The 17,837-nt window shown below is 39.5% G+C and overlaps 1 protein-coding gene across 1 annotated transcript in view; it reads left to right on the top strand.

Annotated features, from left to right (window-relative positions):
* Window positions 1-17,837, top strand: part of LOC145415344 (MAM and LDL-receptor class A domain-containing protein 2-like) — a 153,255-nt gene that overhangs the window by 32,426 nt on the left and 102,992 nt on the right. Inside the window, exons 10-11 of the mRNA XM_080284620.1 lie at window positions 6,041-6,193; window positions 9,204-9,422. Coding sequence (XP_080140746.1) covers window positions 6,041-6,193; window positions 9,204-9,422 — 372 coding nt within the window. The remainder of the gene's footprint in view (window positions 1-6,040; window positions 6,194-9,203; window positions 9,423-17,837) is intronic.

Below are 17,837 nucleotides of genomic sequence, written 5' to 3'. Positions count from 1 at the left end.
TTTACCCAAGCTTTTCTTATAAGTTTTTCCAATACCTTGCTTACAACACTGGTCAGTGATACTGGTCGGTAGTTGAGTGGATTTTGTCTATTTCCTTTCTTGAATAACGGGACAATATTTGCTTTTTTCCAAATATCAGGTAGTTTACCTTGACTCAAGGATTTCTTGAAAATTAAAAATAATGGTTTACTTAACTCCTTTGCACATTCTCGTAATACCCAACATGAAATTTCATCAGGACCACTTGCTTTCCCTCTGTCTAATCTACTTAACTCCTCCTGTATTACTTTTTCTGCTATTTGTATATCTGGTAGTATGTGTGGACATGCATGTTCCACATAGTCCCTCTCAAAATTTTTTTCTTCTGTAAAAACTAATTGGAAATTCTTATTTAGTGCTTCACATATATCTTCCTCTTGTGTATAAGTGATTCCCTCGTCCGTAATGGATTGTATTATATCTTTTACTTTGGTTTTGCTTCTGATATAGCAGTAAAACAGCTTTGGTTGATCACTACTTTTATTTATTATATCCTCCTCAAACTGTTTTTGGGCTTCCCTCCTTTTTCTTGTATAATCGTTTCTTGCCTGTTTGTAATTATTATACGCCCTTTCACTATTGTGTCTTCTGTATCTGTTCCACAACAAATCTCTTCTTTCTTTTGATTTTTTAAATTCTGTATTGAACCATTTTTGTATTTTCTTATCTGCTTCTTTGTGCTGTGGGATGTACTTCTGGACTCCTATTTCATAAAATTCACAGAATTTTTTATATAGAGCATTTAAATCTTGTCCTCTAAGCTCATTTTCCCAATCAACTTCTAAGAAATACTTCTTTAGGTCTTGATAATTTCCCTTTTTATAGTTTAGGCTCTTTTTGTAACTATCATTGCTGTTTACTAAGTCATATGCTATCCTGAAGTTATAATTTAGTACTGCATGATCGCTTTTGCCGAGTGGAGGGTGATATATTAAACTGTCAATATCATTTTCTTGCCTAGTAAATATTAGATCTAGCACTGAAGGTACATCAAGTCCTCTTTTTCTGGTGGTTTCCCTCACATGTTGCGTTAGGAAAAACTCTTGCACGAGATCCAGGAGCTTTTGGTCCCAACAGCTTTCTTGACTCATTATATCTAGAGTATTCCAATTTATATTTGTAATGAAATCCCCAGTTAGTATAATTCTTTCCGATTTCTCTTCCATTTTATGTAGTAATGATCTTAAACTCTGAATTGTACTCTCTGCCAGGTCCTCATATTCGTCTCTTTCCCATGTGTTTGATCTGAGTGGCATGTACAAATTGGCTACAATTAATTTACCTTCAGATGTGTTGATCTCTACTGCAATCAGTTCTACTTGTGATGGTATATCTAGTTTTATTTCATTGATTTTTAGATTTTTCTTAGTTAATATTATAATTCCTCCTCCTTTTTTTAAATTTCTGTCTCTTCTCCATATATTGTATTCCTCTAAGTTTAGTGTGTCATTGGATATCCTTGGTGTTAATTTTGTTTCAGTTAGGCATATTATTTGTGGTTCATTTTCTCTGACATAAACATTCATCTCTAGTAATTTAGATACCATTCCATCCACATTTGAGTACATCAACTTTATCATCTTATTTATATACTTGTCATGACATGGTTCTACTACCTTCCTCCTTTTTATTCCATCCTGTTTGTGTACCACTTTCGTACCTGCAATCCTATTACTTCTGATCTTCCCTCATTTTTTGTTTTTGCTTCCTCCCTTTTCTCTTTCAGTAATTCCAGTTCCTCTTGTGTTAGGCATCTTTTTATCCATACATTTTTGAACTCCTCTTTTTCCATAAGATTCTTTGCATTTTTTTAGTATCTCTTCCACAGTGTTTACACTCTGGAAAGTCACCTTTAGAGGTCTTGTCTTGCTTCTCTCGTATTTCCCTAACCTTTTGTGTTCCTCTATGTCTTTACTACAGATTTCCTCTGATACTTCTTTCAGTAAGCTCATTACATTTGCCATCTCCTCTTTGTCTCTTGTGATCTTGTTTTTTACTTCTTCCTCTTCTATACCAGTGATTACTATAGATTTGTTTATATCTACTGAATCTCTGACTAACTTTGGATTGTTTTGGATTATTCTTTTCACTTCCTTTTTAATGCTTTTTTCCTCTACCCTTGTTTCTAAGTCTTTCTTTACTTTCACCATTTCAGCATACGTGGTTTCCACATCATTTTTGTAGCTTTGCACAGCTTCATTCACCTGTGTTATCTTTTCCTCAATATCACTGCTCTGGTCTATAAGACTGCTTACTTGCCTAATTGTCTCTGTGTCACTTTTGAACTCTTCCATAACACTCTCGTGATTGACTACTGTACTTGCCATTTCACTCATTTTCTTCCTAAGTGTACTCAGTTCCACTGTTAGTTTGCTGATGGTTGTGTCTTTCTTATTGGCCTCCCTTCCTAGTTTTTCTATTTCTTCTTTTTGCAAGTGCATCTGTGTGTGTGTGTGTGTGTGTGTGTGTGTGTGTGTGTGTGTGTGTGTGTGTGTGTTCACAAAATAGTTGAGTTTTTATCTGAGCATGACCAATATTTATGTAAAGGTTGAGGAACAGCGAATAAGCAGCTTTTTTTTTTCTTCTTTCTTTTTTTCTTTTTTTAAGAATTATCGGTCAAATGTCAGTGTCACAGCACGAGGTCAAACGGTGACCGAGGAGAATCACCATTTTTTTTTAAATTCAGTTTAGACCAAGCTTGGTGGAAGTGTTGAGGGTAAGGCAAGAATGAAGTGATGCAGTTTTGAAGGCAGTCAGCATCTCAGGGCAAGGTCAAAGCGTGACCTGTGTGTGTTACTGTTAATATGCACAGGGAGCGCTCAGTGTCACACCCGCACCTACCAACTGGTTTAAGGGCCAAGTAATGTGACTAATTGTTCTCAAAATCGCACATTTTTTGCTATATGTGCATTAACCTGAACTTTTCTGCAAATTTTAGTCTACACTGAATAAAAATTATTTAAGCTGACCTTACCATGTAACCTTCACGTTAGTTCTATTGTTCTAAGAATATATGAAAAGTCAACCTCCTGGGTGATCCTCAACACATCCATCTAGTTTGATGCAGTGAGATAAAAACTACTTTAGTTTTGTTCACACACAAACACACTAGTCGAGCTTTGACCTTGCCCTATGACCATAACTTTTCAGTGACTGTTCTCAAAATTTAATCTCTTAATTCCTACCTAACCCTTAACCATTTAACTAAGGTGGTTCATATCAGATTAAAACTGTTTGAGCTGAACTTGCCCAGTGACCTTGTCCTTTCAGTGATTTTTCTCAAAATTGAATTCCTTTATTCCTGCCTTATCTTGAACCCTGCCACAAAGTTTGTTTTATTATCGGATAAAATAATGGTTTAAGCTGACCCTCCCCTATGACCTTGGCCATTAAATCTATTGCTCTAAATTACACATTGTATAAAAAGTTTTATTCTGTGTCTGAGCCTCAACCTTTCATCCAAGTTTGACCAAAATCAGATCAGAAGTGAGTTAGTTTGGTAACACACACACACACACACACACACACACACACACACACACACACACACACACACACACACACACACACACACACACACACACACACACACACCGCGCCATTCAAAATATAACTCCAACTATCACTCCTCAGACGCGGGTGAAAATAAAAAAAATTGGTTCAGTTTTAACGAAACTTAGTGGAAGGGTCAGCCAAGGAGTAAATTTAATATTTTTGAGAACAATACGTCAAGGATCAAAGTTACAGCAGTGGCGTATCCAGGATTTTTGCCAGGGGGGACAAACACTTGGAAAATTTCCCCACAATATCTGTCATCAAAAATTTTCCTTGACTTGATGCTTTATGTTATCAGAAATAAATTTACATCATGGATGTGCATGGTGGAATGGATAGGCCAATGAAAACTTGAGATCTGGCGTGAGTGTTCCGAACACACACACTTTCCAATATTCGTGATAATATCGCTTTTTCATATTTTCCTTTGCTGTCTCTCTCTCTCTCTCTCTCTCTCTCTCTCTCTCTCTCTCTCTCTCTCTCTCTCTCTCTTCACTTAGCACATATGAGTAAATTAAAATTCGCTGCCACACCCACCTCAAGTCTGATATTCTGTTTTGTACTACTGCTGTGGTGGTAGCCGATAGAAATTCTGTTTTCCACTACTTATTCTTTTAGTTTGATTCCCACTGGCTCAGGCATCAGGGGTGGTGCATACGTCAAGACTGACCTAAGTATATACATGTGGTGGGATTAACGTCTCTTAATCCTTGACTCAGGTGACCATTTGACCCTCCCCGCTCAGCAGGGAATGATTTTCATATCAGCTGAACTGTACTGTACTGTATAGAAAGGATTTTTCCATTAAGAAAAAAAAAAAAAAAAGAAAAACGGCGTAAAGCTATTCATCCTGAAAATTTTCACCTAGAAAAGTGGGGGGGACAAAAGATACTGTCCCCCAGGCTTCAAAAAGTGGGGGGGACACGTCCCCCTGTCCCCCACCCAAACGAGGCCCCTGGCACACATATTTATATCTGCTTACCTTCTAAAATGTAGTCTGAGGTGATCAAAATGGCTTCATGCAGTCTTCCAAAATTCTGCTTGTTGCAGCTGTTTGTAACAATAATTGTGCAGTGTTTGTGCTACTGGCTACAGGGTGAGAGGATATGGCTGCAGGGTGAGAGGATGTGGCTGAAGGGACAGGAAGGCCATTTTTACACCTCATCAGGATTCAAGAGCAAAACATCATTAGAGCTCTAATATTAACCTCGTAATCAAAGGTGATAGGGGAAATTGTTAAGTTATAACTGGTCATTTTTTCTCAAGGGTTTTATAATATTTAGTCCGGCTTTCAATTTCAAAGGAAAGTATTGTTCCCAAATAAACATCTTTGGAAATTGATAATATTGTTTAATATACAAGTGGTAAAATTAGGAAAACGTATTGTCATACAAGAACTATGCCAAAAATCCCTTTCAGCATTTCCCCAAAATTTTCCCAGAGGAGGCAAACTGCCCCCCCAGTGGCCACGCCACTGAGTTACAGGGAAAAGTCAACTTAAACATTTTCTGTCCGACTTAGACCAAATTTTCTGTAAATGTTTGAAAAAGGTAGGGACAAAAGAAAAAAAACGCCATTATGGGAACAATTAGTCAAGGGCTAAGGTCTTAGGGCAAGGTCAGAGACAAGGGTGATAGGGGAAGTTTAACCCAATTTTAACTTCTTTTAACTCTACCTGGTGGGAGGGTTAAGAATCAGGAAAAAACGAAGGGATTCAGCTCCGAAAACAATCAGTGAAAGATCAAGGTCACATAACAAGGTCAAAGTTCGACCAGTGTGTTTGTGTGTGGATAAAATAATTAATATCGTTTTGATCTGATTTTCCTCAAAATTAGTGGATAATTTGAGGATCGCCTAAGAGGTTGAGCATAATCTTGTAAACAATAGGTCAAAGGTGAAGGCCAGAAGGAATTTCCATTTTGTCCGTGGGCATAGTTTATTCAAACCTTATTTAACTGATCTGAATCAGAGTTGGTGGAAATGTTAAGGGTTAAGCAAAAATAAAGTAACTGTTTTTTTTATAGCACCCTGTAGTTCAAGGTCACATGGTAACATCAAATATTTGGCCCTTTGAAATGTTGTGGGAGCAGCTGTTGCAGTCCAAATGCTTCTTGTTCAGCATAGGATCTGTTGTAATAAAGGAGATGAGCAAAGCTGTATCGAACTCATCGAAATTAGCAGATCCCTGCTGATGTAAAAAAAAAATCACCGGGATATCAATAACAAAAAGAGTTACATTATTGACCTGAAGGGGCTAAAGATATGTTTCCTAACAAATGACTATGTAACTCAAATAATTTTCTGCCAGTTTTCGTGTGAAATTTTTCGAAAACACAGTAAAACAAAGCAATGACCCATGGCTTTCATTTTCTACTGCCACATTGATTTGCTATCTGTGTTAACTTGTATGTATAGTACTGTTAATATGTTTTATGTTCTATTGCAGGTCACTTCCTTTACGTCAGCAACAAGATAGGGGAGGAAATGCGTATCAGGTTAAGGTCAGCACAGATTCCTGTTGACACACCTCATTGCTTCAGTTTTTATTACTACCTACATGGCACTTACACACCAACTCTCTATTTGTATGTAGTTAAAGGTAAGTTATTTTCTGGTGCTGAAGAACTGTAAATAATACATTGAACCAATCACCGTTAATTTAGTGAAGGAAAGTAATGCGCAAATGAGGGTTTCGGAAAGATTAAGGCTGAAATTTCCAATCAGTCAGTATCTTTTAACTCATGGTAAAGAAACATGTGAACTATTAAGGAAAAATGTTTAAGTAACCGTCAAGTCTGCTTAAAATGTTAATTACACCAGCGACTGGCGTAGCGAGTTGTCAGTGTCATGCTGTGTGTGTGTGTGTGTGTGTGTGTGTGTGTGTGTGTGTGTGTGTGTGTGTGTGTGTGTTTTAGCATTTTTTTGTCAAATTAAAACTTGTTTGATGGACGGAGGTACAGTCTTTACTGAAACATACTGTTTTCTATAGCAAAAGGTCGACGGTCAAGGTCACAAGGTTAGATCAAATGTTGACCTAGCAAAACCAAGTTTAAAAGTGTTTATACACTTTTGACCAAACTTGAGGTAAAGCAACAATAAAGTGATTCAAATCTGAACAGAGTCCAGACCAAAGCTGCTGGGAGAGGTAAAGCTTCATCTTTTGTGTGTGTGTGTGTGTGTGTGTGTGTGTGTGTGTGATTGGAATTTTTTTTGTTGCTGATGAACCCCAGATCTGTCTAGCTGAGCAGACCCATCACCTGCAGGCAAACAACAGCTCCTGCAGGGCTGTCCCATGCAGTGAACCGATGTTTCCTCGTGGTTAACAGCGCCCTGGGAAACATGTGGAATTTAAATTCCCAGATAGATGCTGCACTTGCATCACTCCACCCGGTTTGCAAGGGCATCATAGCAGGCGCCACACCACCCCATTATCTGGTTATGTGGTTACCACCCGGAGCTGGTTTCCTGGTTAAAGGAAACCATTAGACTTGTCACTCAATGTAGAGCCGCGTGAAGTGGAAAGAAGAGTAGTAAATAGGGACAAGACGACATGGAAAAAATTAGGAATAGAGGAAGGCACACACAACAATAGAATGATAAGTGTGAAGAAAGGAGTAGGCAGCACTGTATCAGGTGAGTGGACGATGATCGCCACCGCCTATTACCATGTGTGTGATTACAAAAGAGCTCAAATAGATTTATTCTGAGTTTAAGCAAACTTGGTCGACTGGTTGATGGTCAGACAAGGAGTAAACCTACTGTTTTTAGAAACAGATCACAGGTCAGGGTCACATGGTCAGGTCAACTTAAAAAAACATTTTAAAAAACAGGTCAAGGTTCAAGGTCACGGGGAAAGTGAAGTTAAAACGTTTGTATTTGATTTAGACCAAGCTTTGTTGAACGGTTAAGAATATGGCGAGAATAAAAGGATTAGGCGTTAGGGACCATCAGTCAGCGTTCAAGGTCAAAGAAAGTTCAAAGGCCAAAGTTACAAGGAAAGTTCAGCTCAAACATATCTGATCTGATTAAAACCAAACTTAGTGAAAACGTTAAGGGCGGAGCAAGAACAAATGCACGAAATTCTGTGGACAGTTTCAGACGTCAAGGCCACAAGGCAAGGTCAAAATTTGCCTTGTCTCTGTGTGTAAGCTAAATGTCTAAGAAGGTTAAGATTTGATGTGCATCAAACTTGATGCATTAATTAAGAATCAACCAAATGTATGACCTATTGTTTTCGAGAACAATAGGTAAAAAGTCAAGGTCACATAGCAAGGTTATCTTAAAGAGATCATATTCATTGTAGACTAAACTCTGTGAGACAGTTCAGATAAAATTAAGGATGACAAGAATGGACTGTGAGGACAATGAGTCCAAAGTTTAGGTCACAGAGAAAGTTCAAAGATCAAGGTCACTAAGCAAAGTCAGCTTAAACACTACTGATTTTTTTTGAACGGAAGTTATTGGAAGACTTAACGGTTAGGCAAGAATGAAGGAATTCTAGTCTGATGGTAATCTGTCTGTCAAGTCAAAGGGCTAAGTCTCTCTCTCTCTCTCTCTCTCTCTCTCTCTCTCTCTCTCTAATGTCTATCTACATACTGTATATACCAATGTTTTTTCTCCCTAGGGGGGTAGCCGAGAGAGGACTACACACTCACCGAATAACTCACCCACACACACACACACACACACATACACACACTTCATATATACATATATTGGAGAGACACACATTACACGCGTGTGTATGCTTTTTTACGTCACACACACACACACACACACACACTTCATATATACATATATTGGAGAGACACACATTACACGCGTGTGTATGCTTTTTTACGTTTCTGGCCGGGAATCGAATTCGAGACCTTTAAATGGAAGTCAGACACTGTTAGCCATAAACTAATGCGTGATAAAAGCTAGCCACCTTTAGTTTATGACGAACCAGGTAAATCCGTTTTGGGAGTATATTTTTCAGTCACAACACATCAGGAATTTTGCTTAGCCCCACGCAACTCTGCAAGTGACAAGTCAGTTGTAATCTATCCCTGCCACAACATATTTGTATACACGCGTGTAATGTGTGTCTCTCCAGCATATAAAGACGCTCGTGTTCTGGCTGGGATAGATTAAAGCTGCTCTGTCACTTGCCGAGTGGCGTGGGGCTAAGCAAAAATCCTGATGTGTTGAGACTGAAATATACACTCCTATAACGGATTTACCTGGTTCGGCACTGAATTCAGGTGGCTCAGCACTTGTGACGCCATGGTGTAGTGGTAGCAGTGCCTGACCTTCATTTAGTAGTCTCGGGTTCGATTCCCGGTCAGGAGCGTTAAACACACACAAACCGGTATCTATATCTACCTATCTATCTACCTACCTATATATATATATATATATATATATATATACAATGTTTGGGGGCTCTTTATTTGAATCATACGTCATGTGTCTTTCCTTATTCAACTAAGATTATATTTTTGCTAGAGTGTTTACCTTTTCTAGGCCTTGAACAACCTAGTAAAAAAAATATATATTATCCCAGTCCAAGTTTTAATGTGAGAAACTTGCTATGCACTTGATAGCACAATAACATTTGATATTTTCAGACCACTTTACACCTGGCCAAGACATTGCATGGGTGGTTACAAATGAACAGGGCCAGCTGTGGCACTTGGGAAAGGTGACGATTCCCAGCAACACCTCAGTAACGGAGCAATACATCGTGTTTGAGAGCCTCCTGCCCGACGATGACTACACTGACAAGAGCCACCTCGCCATTGATGATTTTCTTCTGCTGGATGAACCTTGTTCTCTCGCTGGATATGGTTAGTGCCCAGGGTAAATGTACAGGCTAGTCCATAGATAAGGCAGTCTGGATTTCGTGCGGTGTGGAAACAGCTCGGTCGGCATTGCCAGTATCTCATCATCATCAGCATCAGGACATCCCTTCCTATCCCAGGTGGAGTGAGATAGGGTCCGGGGACAAAGAAAAATAAATGATAAAATGAAATAATAACCACAGTCTGCCCTTCTGAATGAACCACACTCCCATTCATTTAGCATTCAAGCTCCGAGAATCCTGGCTCCACTTGATAGGTCAAACAACTTTCTGCATGTACCCCCACACTCACCCAAAGGACCGTATCTGCCATACATAATTTTGTACCCTGCATACTTTTCTTCTTTCCCCAACCATCTTCAGTCTTTAGGGTACTATTTTCAGGTCCACCGATAGCATATTTGATTATCATTATCACGAAGCAGCCTGAGTTTTTATGCTTCCCAAGCCCACAAACTGAGCCATCCCTGCAGCACAAGTTTGGAGAGCGCATTATACAGACAGTCCTATATATTCATCATAAAACATGCATGCAGCTTAGTGATAGATTTTAGCTGTGATTTTCCAAGATGTATATAAACCCTTTTAGTCTAGTGACATTTTTTCTTTCTTTATTCATGCCGGTTCCAAATGATTTCGTTCAGCTTCGGAATAGTCTAACAGTGAAGGGTAGATTTCCTGTCTATTAAACTTCTTGTTAATAAAAACAGCCACAGCTCTCTTATTGTTTTTAACAATATTCACAATTCAAAGTACATTTTGCTTCGTTTTTAGCACTGAAACTTCTAATTTAGTTAATTTTCAAAATTTTCACACACACACACACACACACACACACACACACACATATATATATATATATATATATATATATATATATATATATATATATATATATATATATATATATATATATATGATTTTTTTTTCAAAAACTATAGTTACAGTTTTATTTTACGGTCATACGGAGAATGTTTATTTACACCAAGCAAAAAAAAAAAAAATCTTGTTATGTATTTTCGTATCTAAATGCTGAATAAAATAAGTACTGAATAATGAAAATCGGTCAAGAAATAAGAAAGCAGTGCGGCATTTTTTTAATATATATATTTTTATTTTTTTTCGCCACATCTGAAAAAAGTAACATTTGTCATTTGTACCCATAACTTTGGCCCAAATATTCACAAGCATCTGGTACTTGCCACATAACTTTTAAGTAGGCTCTGTAAATATGAATATCCTTTCCAGGAATTTGAGGCTTCACCAAACCTGTTTCAGCGGTCTGCCACCAGGTGGTCTAGCGTTGCCCAGCCTCGATTGAATATTTTTGCGGAGTTTTAAAGACCTGTGAAACTGTACCTAACACTAAGCTTATAATAATACTGCTATTTACAGGAATATTTTTTCCTATTCAATCAAGCGCATATATATATATATATATATATATATATATATATATATATATATATATATATATATATATATATATAATTTCATCCGTACTAAATGCTCTCAACTCTCCAACTCGAATTCTTCCCGTTCCTTCTGGCACCTTGCGAAAAACCTTTCTAACAACTTTACCTCATCATCCTTCCCTCCTCTTTTCTACTCTAATGGTTCTGTAGCTATTTCTTCTACTGATAAAGCAGATCTCTTCGCACAGACTTTCTCCTCCAATTCCACCTTAGACGATTCCGGTGCTGTTCCTCCATCACTTCCCGCCTCTGACTTCCTCCTGGCTGACATTAAAATTTCTTCAGCTGATGTATTTTCTGCCATCACTGGCCTCAATACTAACAAGGCATATGGGCCTGATGGAGTCCCTCCTGTTGTTCTCAAGAACTGTGCTTCTGTGCTTACACCCTGCCTAGGCAAACTCTTTCGCCTTTGTCTGTCAACTTGTACCTTTCCTTCTTGCTGGAAGTTTGCTCTCATTCAGCCAGTCCCAAAGAAGGGTGACCACTCCCAACCCTTCAACTATCATCCAATTGCTTTAACGTCCTGTATTTCAAAAGTTTTCGAGTCAATTCTCAACAGAAAAATTTTAAGGCATCTTTCCTATCACAACCTTCTTTCTGATCGTCAGTACGGGTTCCGTCAGGGACACTCCACTGGCGATCTTCTCACCTACCTTTCAGACTCCTGGTCATCCTCCTTTCGGGACTTTGGCGAAAGCTTTGCCATTGCACTTGACATCTCAAAGGCTTTCGATCGAGTCTGGCATAAATCTTTAATTTCCAAACTGCCCTCTAACGGTTTCTATCCTTCTATCTGTGCCTTCATCGCTAGCTTCCTTTCTGGTCGTTCTATAGCCGCTGTTGTAGACGGCCATCGTTCTTCTAGATCTGTCAACAGTGGTGTTCCTCAGGGCTCTGTCCTATCACCAACTCTCTTCCTTTTATTCATCAATGACCTTCTAAGCTGTACATCTAACCCTATCCACTCATACGCTGATGACTCCACCCTTCACCTTTCCATTCAGTTCCCACAACGCCCATCTCAGCAGTTACTTCAACAAACAAGGGATGAGGCTATGGTACACCTAATGTCTGACTTGGCTCGTATCTCTGACTGGGGCAAAAATAATCTTGTTGTTTTTAATGCATCTAAGACTCAGTTCTTACACCTATCAACTCGTCAAAATCTTCCACAGGTATACCCACTAATGTTTAATAATATTCAGCTTAATCCTGCATCATCCTTGAACATGCTTGGGATTTCATTTACTCGGGACTTATCTTGGAAAGATCATATTATATTCTTGTAAAATCTGCTTCCAAGAGATTGAGTGTGCTAAGCCAACTCCGTTCTTTCTTTACCCATGCACAATTGTTGACTCTACTGTATACAGGGGTGTTATCCGCCCCTGTGTGGAGTACAACTCTCATGTGTGGGGAGGCTCCCTACATACAGCTCTTTTCAATAGGGTGGAGTCAAAGGCTTTTCGTCTCATTAACTCTCCTCCTCTTACTGACTCCCCTCAACCTCTGTCTCTTCGCCGCACTGTTGCATCTTTATCTCTTTTCTATCGCTACTTTAATGGTCACCGCTCCTCTGAACTGTCTTCACCCATTCCTCCACCTCTACGACGGGCGCGTAGCACCCGTCTAGGGCAAACTCTCATCCCTTTTCTGTCCAACTCTCTCATGCAAGAGTTAACCGTTACTCCCAGTTCTTCATTTATGCAACAGATCAACTCTGGAACTGTCTCCCTCTGTCTGTATTTCCTGCTGCCTATGATCTCCAGTCTTTCAAACGCAGTGTGTCCAGGCATCTCGAAATGAATGGATCTTGAATTTGGCTCTCTCTTGTATTTTGTTTTTCTCTTGGAGGGAACTCTTATTGTGGGCTCATGGCCTTTGGGTCCCTTTTCCTCGCATATATATATATATATATATATATATATATATATATAAAGAATAAAGGCTTTCAGAGAATCTTAGCTTGGGTACTAAAATGGTGTGCTGTCTCTTTACATATATTTGAATATATCGTATACAGTTAGTAAAAGGAGATTACCTTCAGGACTTCTAATGTGTGCGTTTTAGCATGCTTTAGAGTAGTAAGCAGTTCCTCTGAAAATAATGTACTGAACGATTGCTTGATTGGTGAAGTCAGCCATATTAATCCAAACAAACGGCAGTGCGGTACGACACTATAATCATAACAGAGTGCGAGGAGTTGAGTTTAAACTTACTAAACTGTGCAGTGGAGCCAGGGAAACATTTAAAAGAATTATTTGTGTTAGACTTTGGTTACTAAGATGACCAAGACGTCCAACAGGTCCGTATTGTTAAGAAATGTCATACGTCAGGCAGGGCAGCATATCAAAAGATGTTGCTAAATATGCGGCTACACATCTATATTCTTTTGTGGATACTAACGAATGACAAATATTTTAATCACTGTTATCTTGCTTTATGGATGGTTCTAGTAAAACTGTCTAGGTTTTGTCTCTGTGTTATGCTTACAGAGATGAGTAAACTAACGAAAGTGGTGTTTACAAAATGACACTAATAATACGTTATATATAATCAAAGGGCTTCCATATTGTAATTTCTTTGTAGCATATCATGCCATCTGGGTAATTTGATGAGTAAAATATGTTTTGAGGTGTTTTACTTTGTGTCAAAATTAAAAAGAAATTAAGCACTGGTTACTTTTCCAGTGCTTACCCCGCATCAGCGCTGGGCGACGGAAGCGAACCTAGTGGCATATTTCTGAAACAGGATATGGTGATGTCTCTAATTGTCACTTACATACTGTACACGGTACGAGTAGCTGCCTTATCTCTACCTGTATGGGCTCATTTTCAGCTTCTTTTGCACAGTTTTGCCTCTCTAGCCTTCCTCATATGCTCAGCAGCAGCCTGATGTGCTTATGATCGCTTTGGCATCTTTCTGACACCAGTAATCCGCAATAAAAGCGAAATATCTTCATAATACCTGGCGAAAACAGGAACATTTACCTCCATGTTCTTGTCAGTCAGTCTGGGCCAGTGGTTTCCAACTCGTGGGGCGAGACCCCCTAGAGGGACACGAAGGGCTGCCTGGGGGAGGCGCGAAGGCTTGATAAAGAGGGTAATTATATTTGAAAACTATGAATTATGATGTAATCCAGTAATTTCTAAATATGAAGAAAATATTTCAGATATGAATAAGAAATCTAGTTATCTGCATATATAAACAATTTGAAAGAATAAGAATCTATGATATTTATTGACAAGTGCCAACTATGCCAGTAAGATACAGTATTTGAGGAAGGGTAAGAATTAGAAAAGATTGGAAGCCACTAGTCTGGGCAGTGGACAAACTTTTCAATAAACACTTCTCAGCAGACGATGCAAATGATAATGGTAAGGGATGCATTCTTTCAAGAGCAATCTACAACACAATATACGCATCCCGCACAGGCCAGGTGACTTTGTTAACCTAGCAACTAATGCACGAGCAATTTAAATGGGCTGTAAACCCTTGTTTTCACAACAATGCACCCAAAACACGTTTTGTTACTGACTGTAGGTGAGCTTAGCTAGCTAAGGGTGAAAAAAAATTATGATGGATTTCTTGGTCAAAATTCGTCTGAAGGATCTAATGAGAGCTATTTCTAATCCCCTATTTCCAGCTCGAAAATAAATCCCAAAGCTTTAAAACTTTGTCTGGTGGTATAAGAAATACGATTATAAATTAAAAAATATATGTATCACGGAACTGAAGGGGCTGATATACTCGTATTCTAATCATGGTAGAAAGCCCCTCTGATTCTGTTATATTTTTTTTTTTGCATTAACTTAGGCCAAATTTCTGTCCTTATGCAGCCTATTTCCTTTATCTTAGAAACGGAAAAAAACAATACCGCGGCTCTACTTCCTTTCCATACCACTTTCTCGTGACCAGCATCACATTCCAGTGTTACTCTATGGTTACAACTCAGCATTCCTGATGGATGGTTGTAAATTTTAGGCCAAGTTAAAGCAAAAAGAGAATAGCAGGTTATGTGATTTACTGTAACTGATATACCGAACCTTTCAGTTTAGGAATCCAATGACGTCTTTGTTATTCTTGCTACTTCCAGACGATTTTACTCAACTTAGGAAAGCCTCTCGAACGCAAGGGGTTGATGAAGGCTATGTCTATGGTCCGTATTCTCGTCTTGTAAGGAAGCTCCCTACCACCTCTTCCTTCACGATTTATTTCCCAAACTACCTATTTGCATCCTCTTTTGTGCTTCATATATCTTTCTTTTTTTTTTTTATGTCGACATGGACTGCATGAATAACGCCCAAGAATATAGTAACGGAGCAGAATCAGAAATGAACCGGTAAGAAAGAGGTTTCAGTAAGCTTCCTAACCTCACGAGAATACAGTACCGCCTTAAATTTCTCAGTTTGAAAAGTCTCCCCTGAGCCGAATAAAACAGCAGCGAGACAGAAAGACTAATAACTAGAGTACTGTGACCCAAGGCTGCAACACCCCGCCCGCGCCGGCTGAATTGGGGTCAAAGTCACTTAGGGTGAAAGGAATTTGGATTAAATGAAGTATTATAACTTGATATAGCGATATTACCAAAGGAAATGGTGGTTGCTGATATGTAAAACTTTAAATTTAATCGACCTTGAGTTTGTCGTTTCAAGGTCAGTCAAGTCCACATCATATGGTATCAACAGTCTCCATATATGACCTCCTATTGGTGATTAATAGTAACCATGTGTCTATCTCTCACCGTTTGGCGGATTTAAGAGGGTCAAAATATGTGACCTTACTTTGATCCTTGAAGGTCACCCAAGGTCAAATGTAATGATGCCAGTAGAACCCCTATATTTGAATTTCTATTAGACATTAGGAGTAACCATGTGTCTATCTCTCGCCATTTGCCTCCTGTGGCACTTTGAAAAGTTTGCTCCCTATCGCTATTATTGGACCCCATATATGGGGCCCCTCACTCCCACCCTTGCCCCTGGTGGATTTTCATCAAAACCGAATCACTTCCTCAGTGCCACATACCCAGCACCAGTGCAAAGTTTGAAGATGGTCCATTCATTGGTTGAAGACTTGATCTCTGCACGGACTCAAATAAAAAAAATAAATAAACTCCGACGATCACAAACACCCCTTCCGTAATGAATTGTGGGCAGGGTGGAAAATATCTCATGGGACTGATGTTTTGAAACCAGGCTAATCTGTACGTGAAACCGGTGGACTGCAGGATAAACTTGCTTTTCTCCTTCTGCCCACCATCCTCCTGTCGTGGGATAGGGAATGAGTTAAGGTACGTTTATGCAACCAGGCAGCGGGATCACACGATAATATAGGTGCCACCACGGGAAGGCGTCACTCTCCAGCACCACGTCGTTGGACTGAAGTAATTCAGTAGTTGGTGCCGATATTATACAGCTTTATTGCCACGAAAAATAAATTGGAGTAACCTGAATTGGGTTAAGCTTTAGTAATGAATGTATTGGGTTTGTTTTGGGTAGCTCTGGGGATTCCGTAGTGCTTCTTCCTGAGCGATTTATATTACACATTGCTTTTTATAGATGCAAAGACTATTGATATTATAATGGCACAAACATCATTTCCTGGTTTGAATAGATTTTAGCATTCCGTAGCACTTCTTCCTTAGCGATTTATTCTGCTCATTACACCTTATTGTCCTCTTTTATTGTACTGATGGAAAGGCTAGTACTATTATAACGGCAGAAATATCTTATCAAGTACGTTATGCTAAAAGATGCAACATAAATCGCTATGAAGTGGCACTACGTAGAATTCTGTGTCACCTGGGATACGTTCTGTGGTCTGTGGACGAATCTTACCCCCTCTGTCCATACTTACGCTATTCCACAGAGTTCCTAAGTTCATAAGAAATTGCTCTACATTTCTATCTATCTATCTATTGCCAGACGCCTCAATCCCGTTTGGGGTGGCCACAAACAAATCGCCTCCAAGTCGCCCTGTCCCCCGCCATTTCACTGCCCTGCTCCCAACTCACACCCCCCTCTCTCATATACCTCTCCACCCCATCCCTCCATCTCATCCTCGGCCTCCCCCTCTCTCTTCCCCCCTCCACCTCACTCACATACACTCTCTTCGTCAGTCTTTTACCCTCCATCCTCTCCACATGGCCAAACCACCTCAGTGTGTTCCTCATAACGCTTCCTATCACATCCACATCAACACCACAACGTTCCTTTATATCCTCATTCGTCAGCCTATCTCTCCATGTGACTCCACAGGCTCCTCTTAAATAACTCATTTCCACTGCTCTCACTCTTGACTTGTGTCCTTCCAACAACGTCCAAGCTTCACTTCCGTACGTTAGAGTTGGTATCACAATACTGTCATGTTGTAACTTTTTCGCTTCCATGCTCGCTTCCCTGTTTCTTATCACTGCTTTCAAAGAACCAGCAACCTTTCTTCCCTGCTGTACCCTTTCAAGCACTTCACCCTCCAAACCTCCATCCTTACTCATCACACTACCCAAGTACTTAAACGTACTCACATTTTCCAATTCCTCACCATCCAACCTCGCTGTACATTCACTGACTTCACCTCTCTCAAAGACCATCACTTTACTCTTCTCTACATTCACCTTCAGATTCCGTTTCATACACACTCTCCCAAACTCATCCACCAAGCCTTGCAGCTCCCCTTTGTCTTCACTCAACAACACAGTATCATCTGCAAACAACAGTACAGGGAGTTTCCAAACACTATCATCTCTCACCAGGGCCACTCCAACATCCACTACCCTACCTTGTACCTCTTTTATTACCCCATCCATGTACAGATTGAACAACCATGGAGACATGACACATCCCTGTTTCAACCCAACTTTCAGAGAGAAAAATTCACTTAGTTCACCATCCACACGCACTGCAGCCTTCGCACCATCGTACATA

This window comes from Coenobita brevimanus, chromosome 102 (assembly GCF_032717465.1).
Source record: "Coenobita brevimanus isolate Jiangsu-jjx chromosome 102, ASM3271746v2, whole genome shotgun sequence".
NCBI classification, from domain to species: Eukaryota; Metazoa; Arthropoda; class Malacostraca; order Decapoda; family Coenobitidae; genus Coenobita; species Coenobita brevimanus.
Note: the sequence above shows the minus strand (reverse complement) of the source record. Positions and strands in the feature narration are given on the sequence as shown.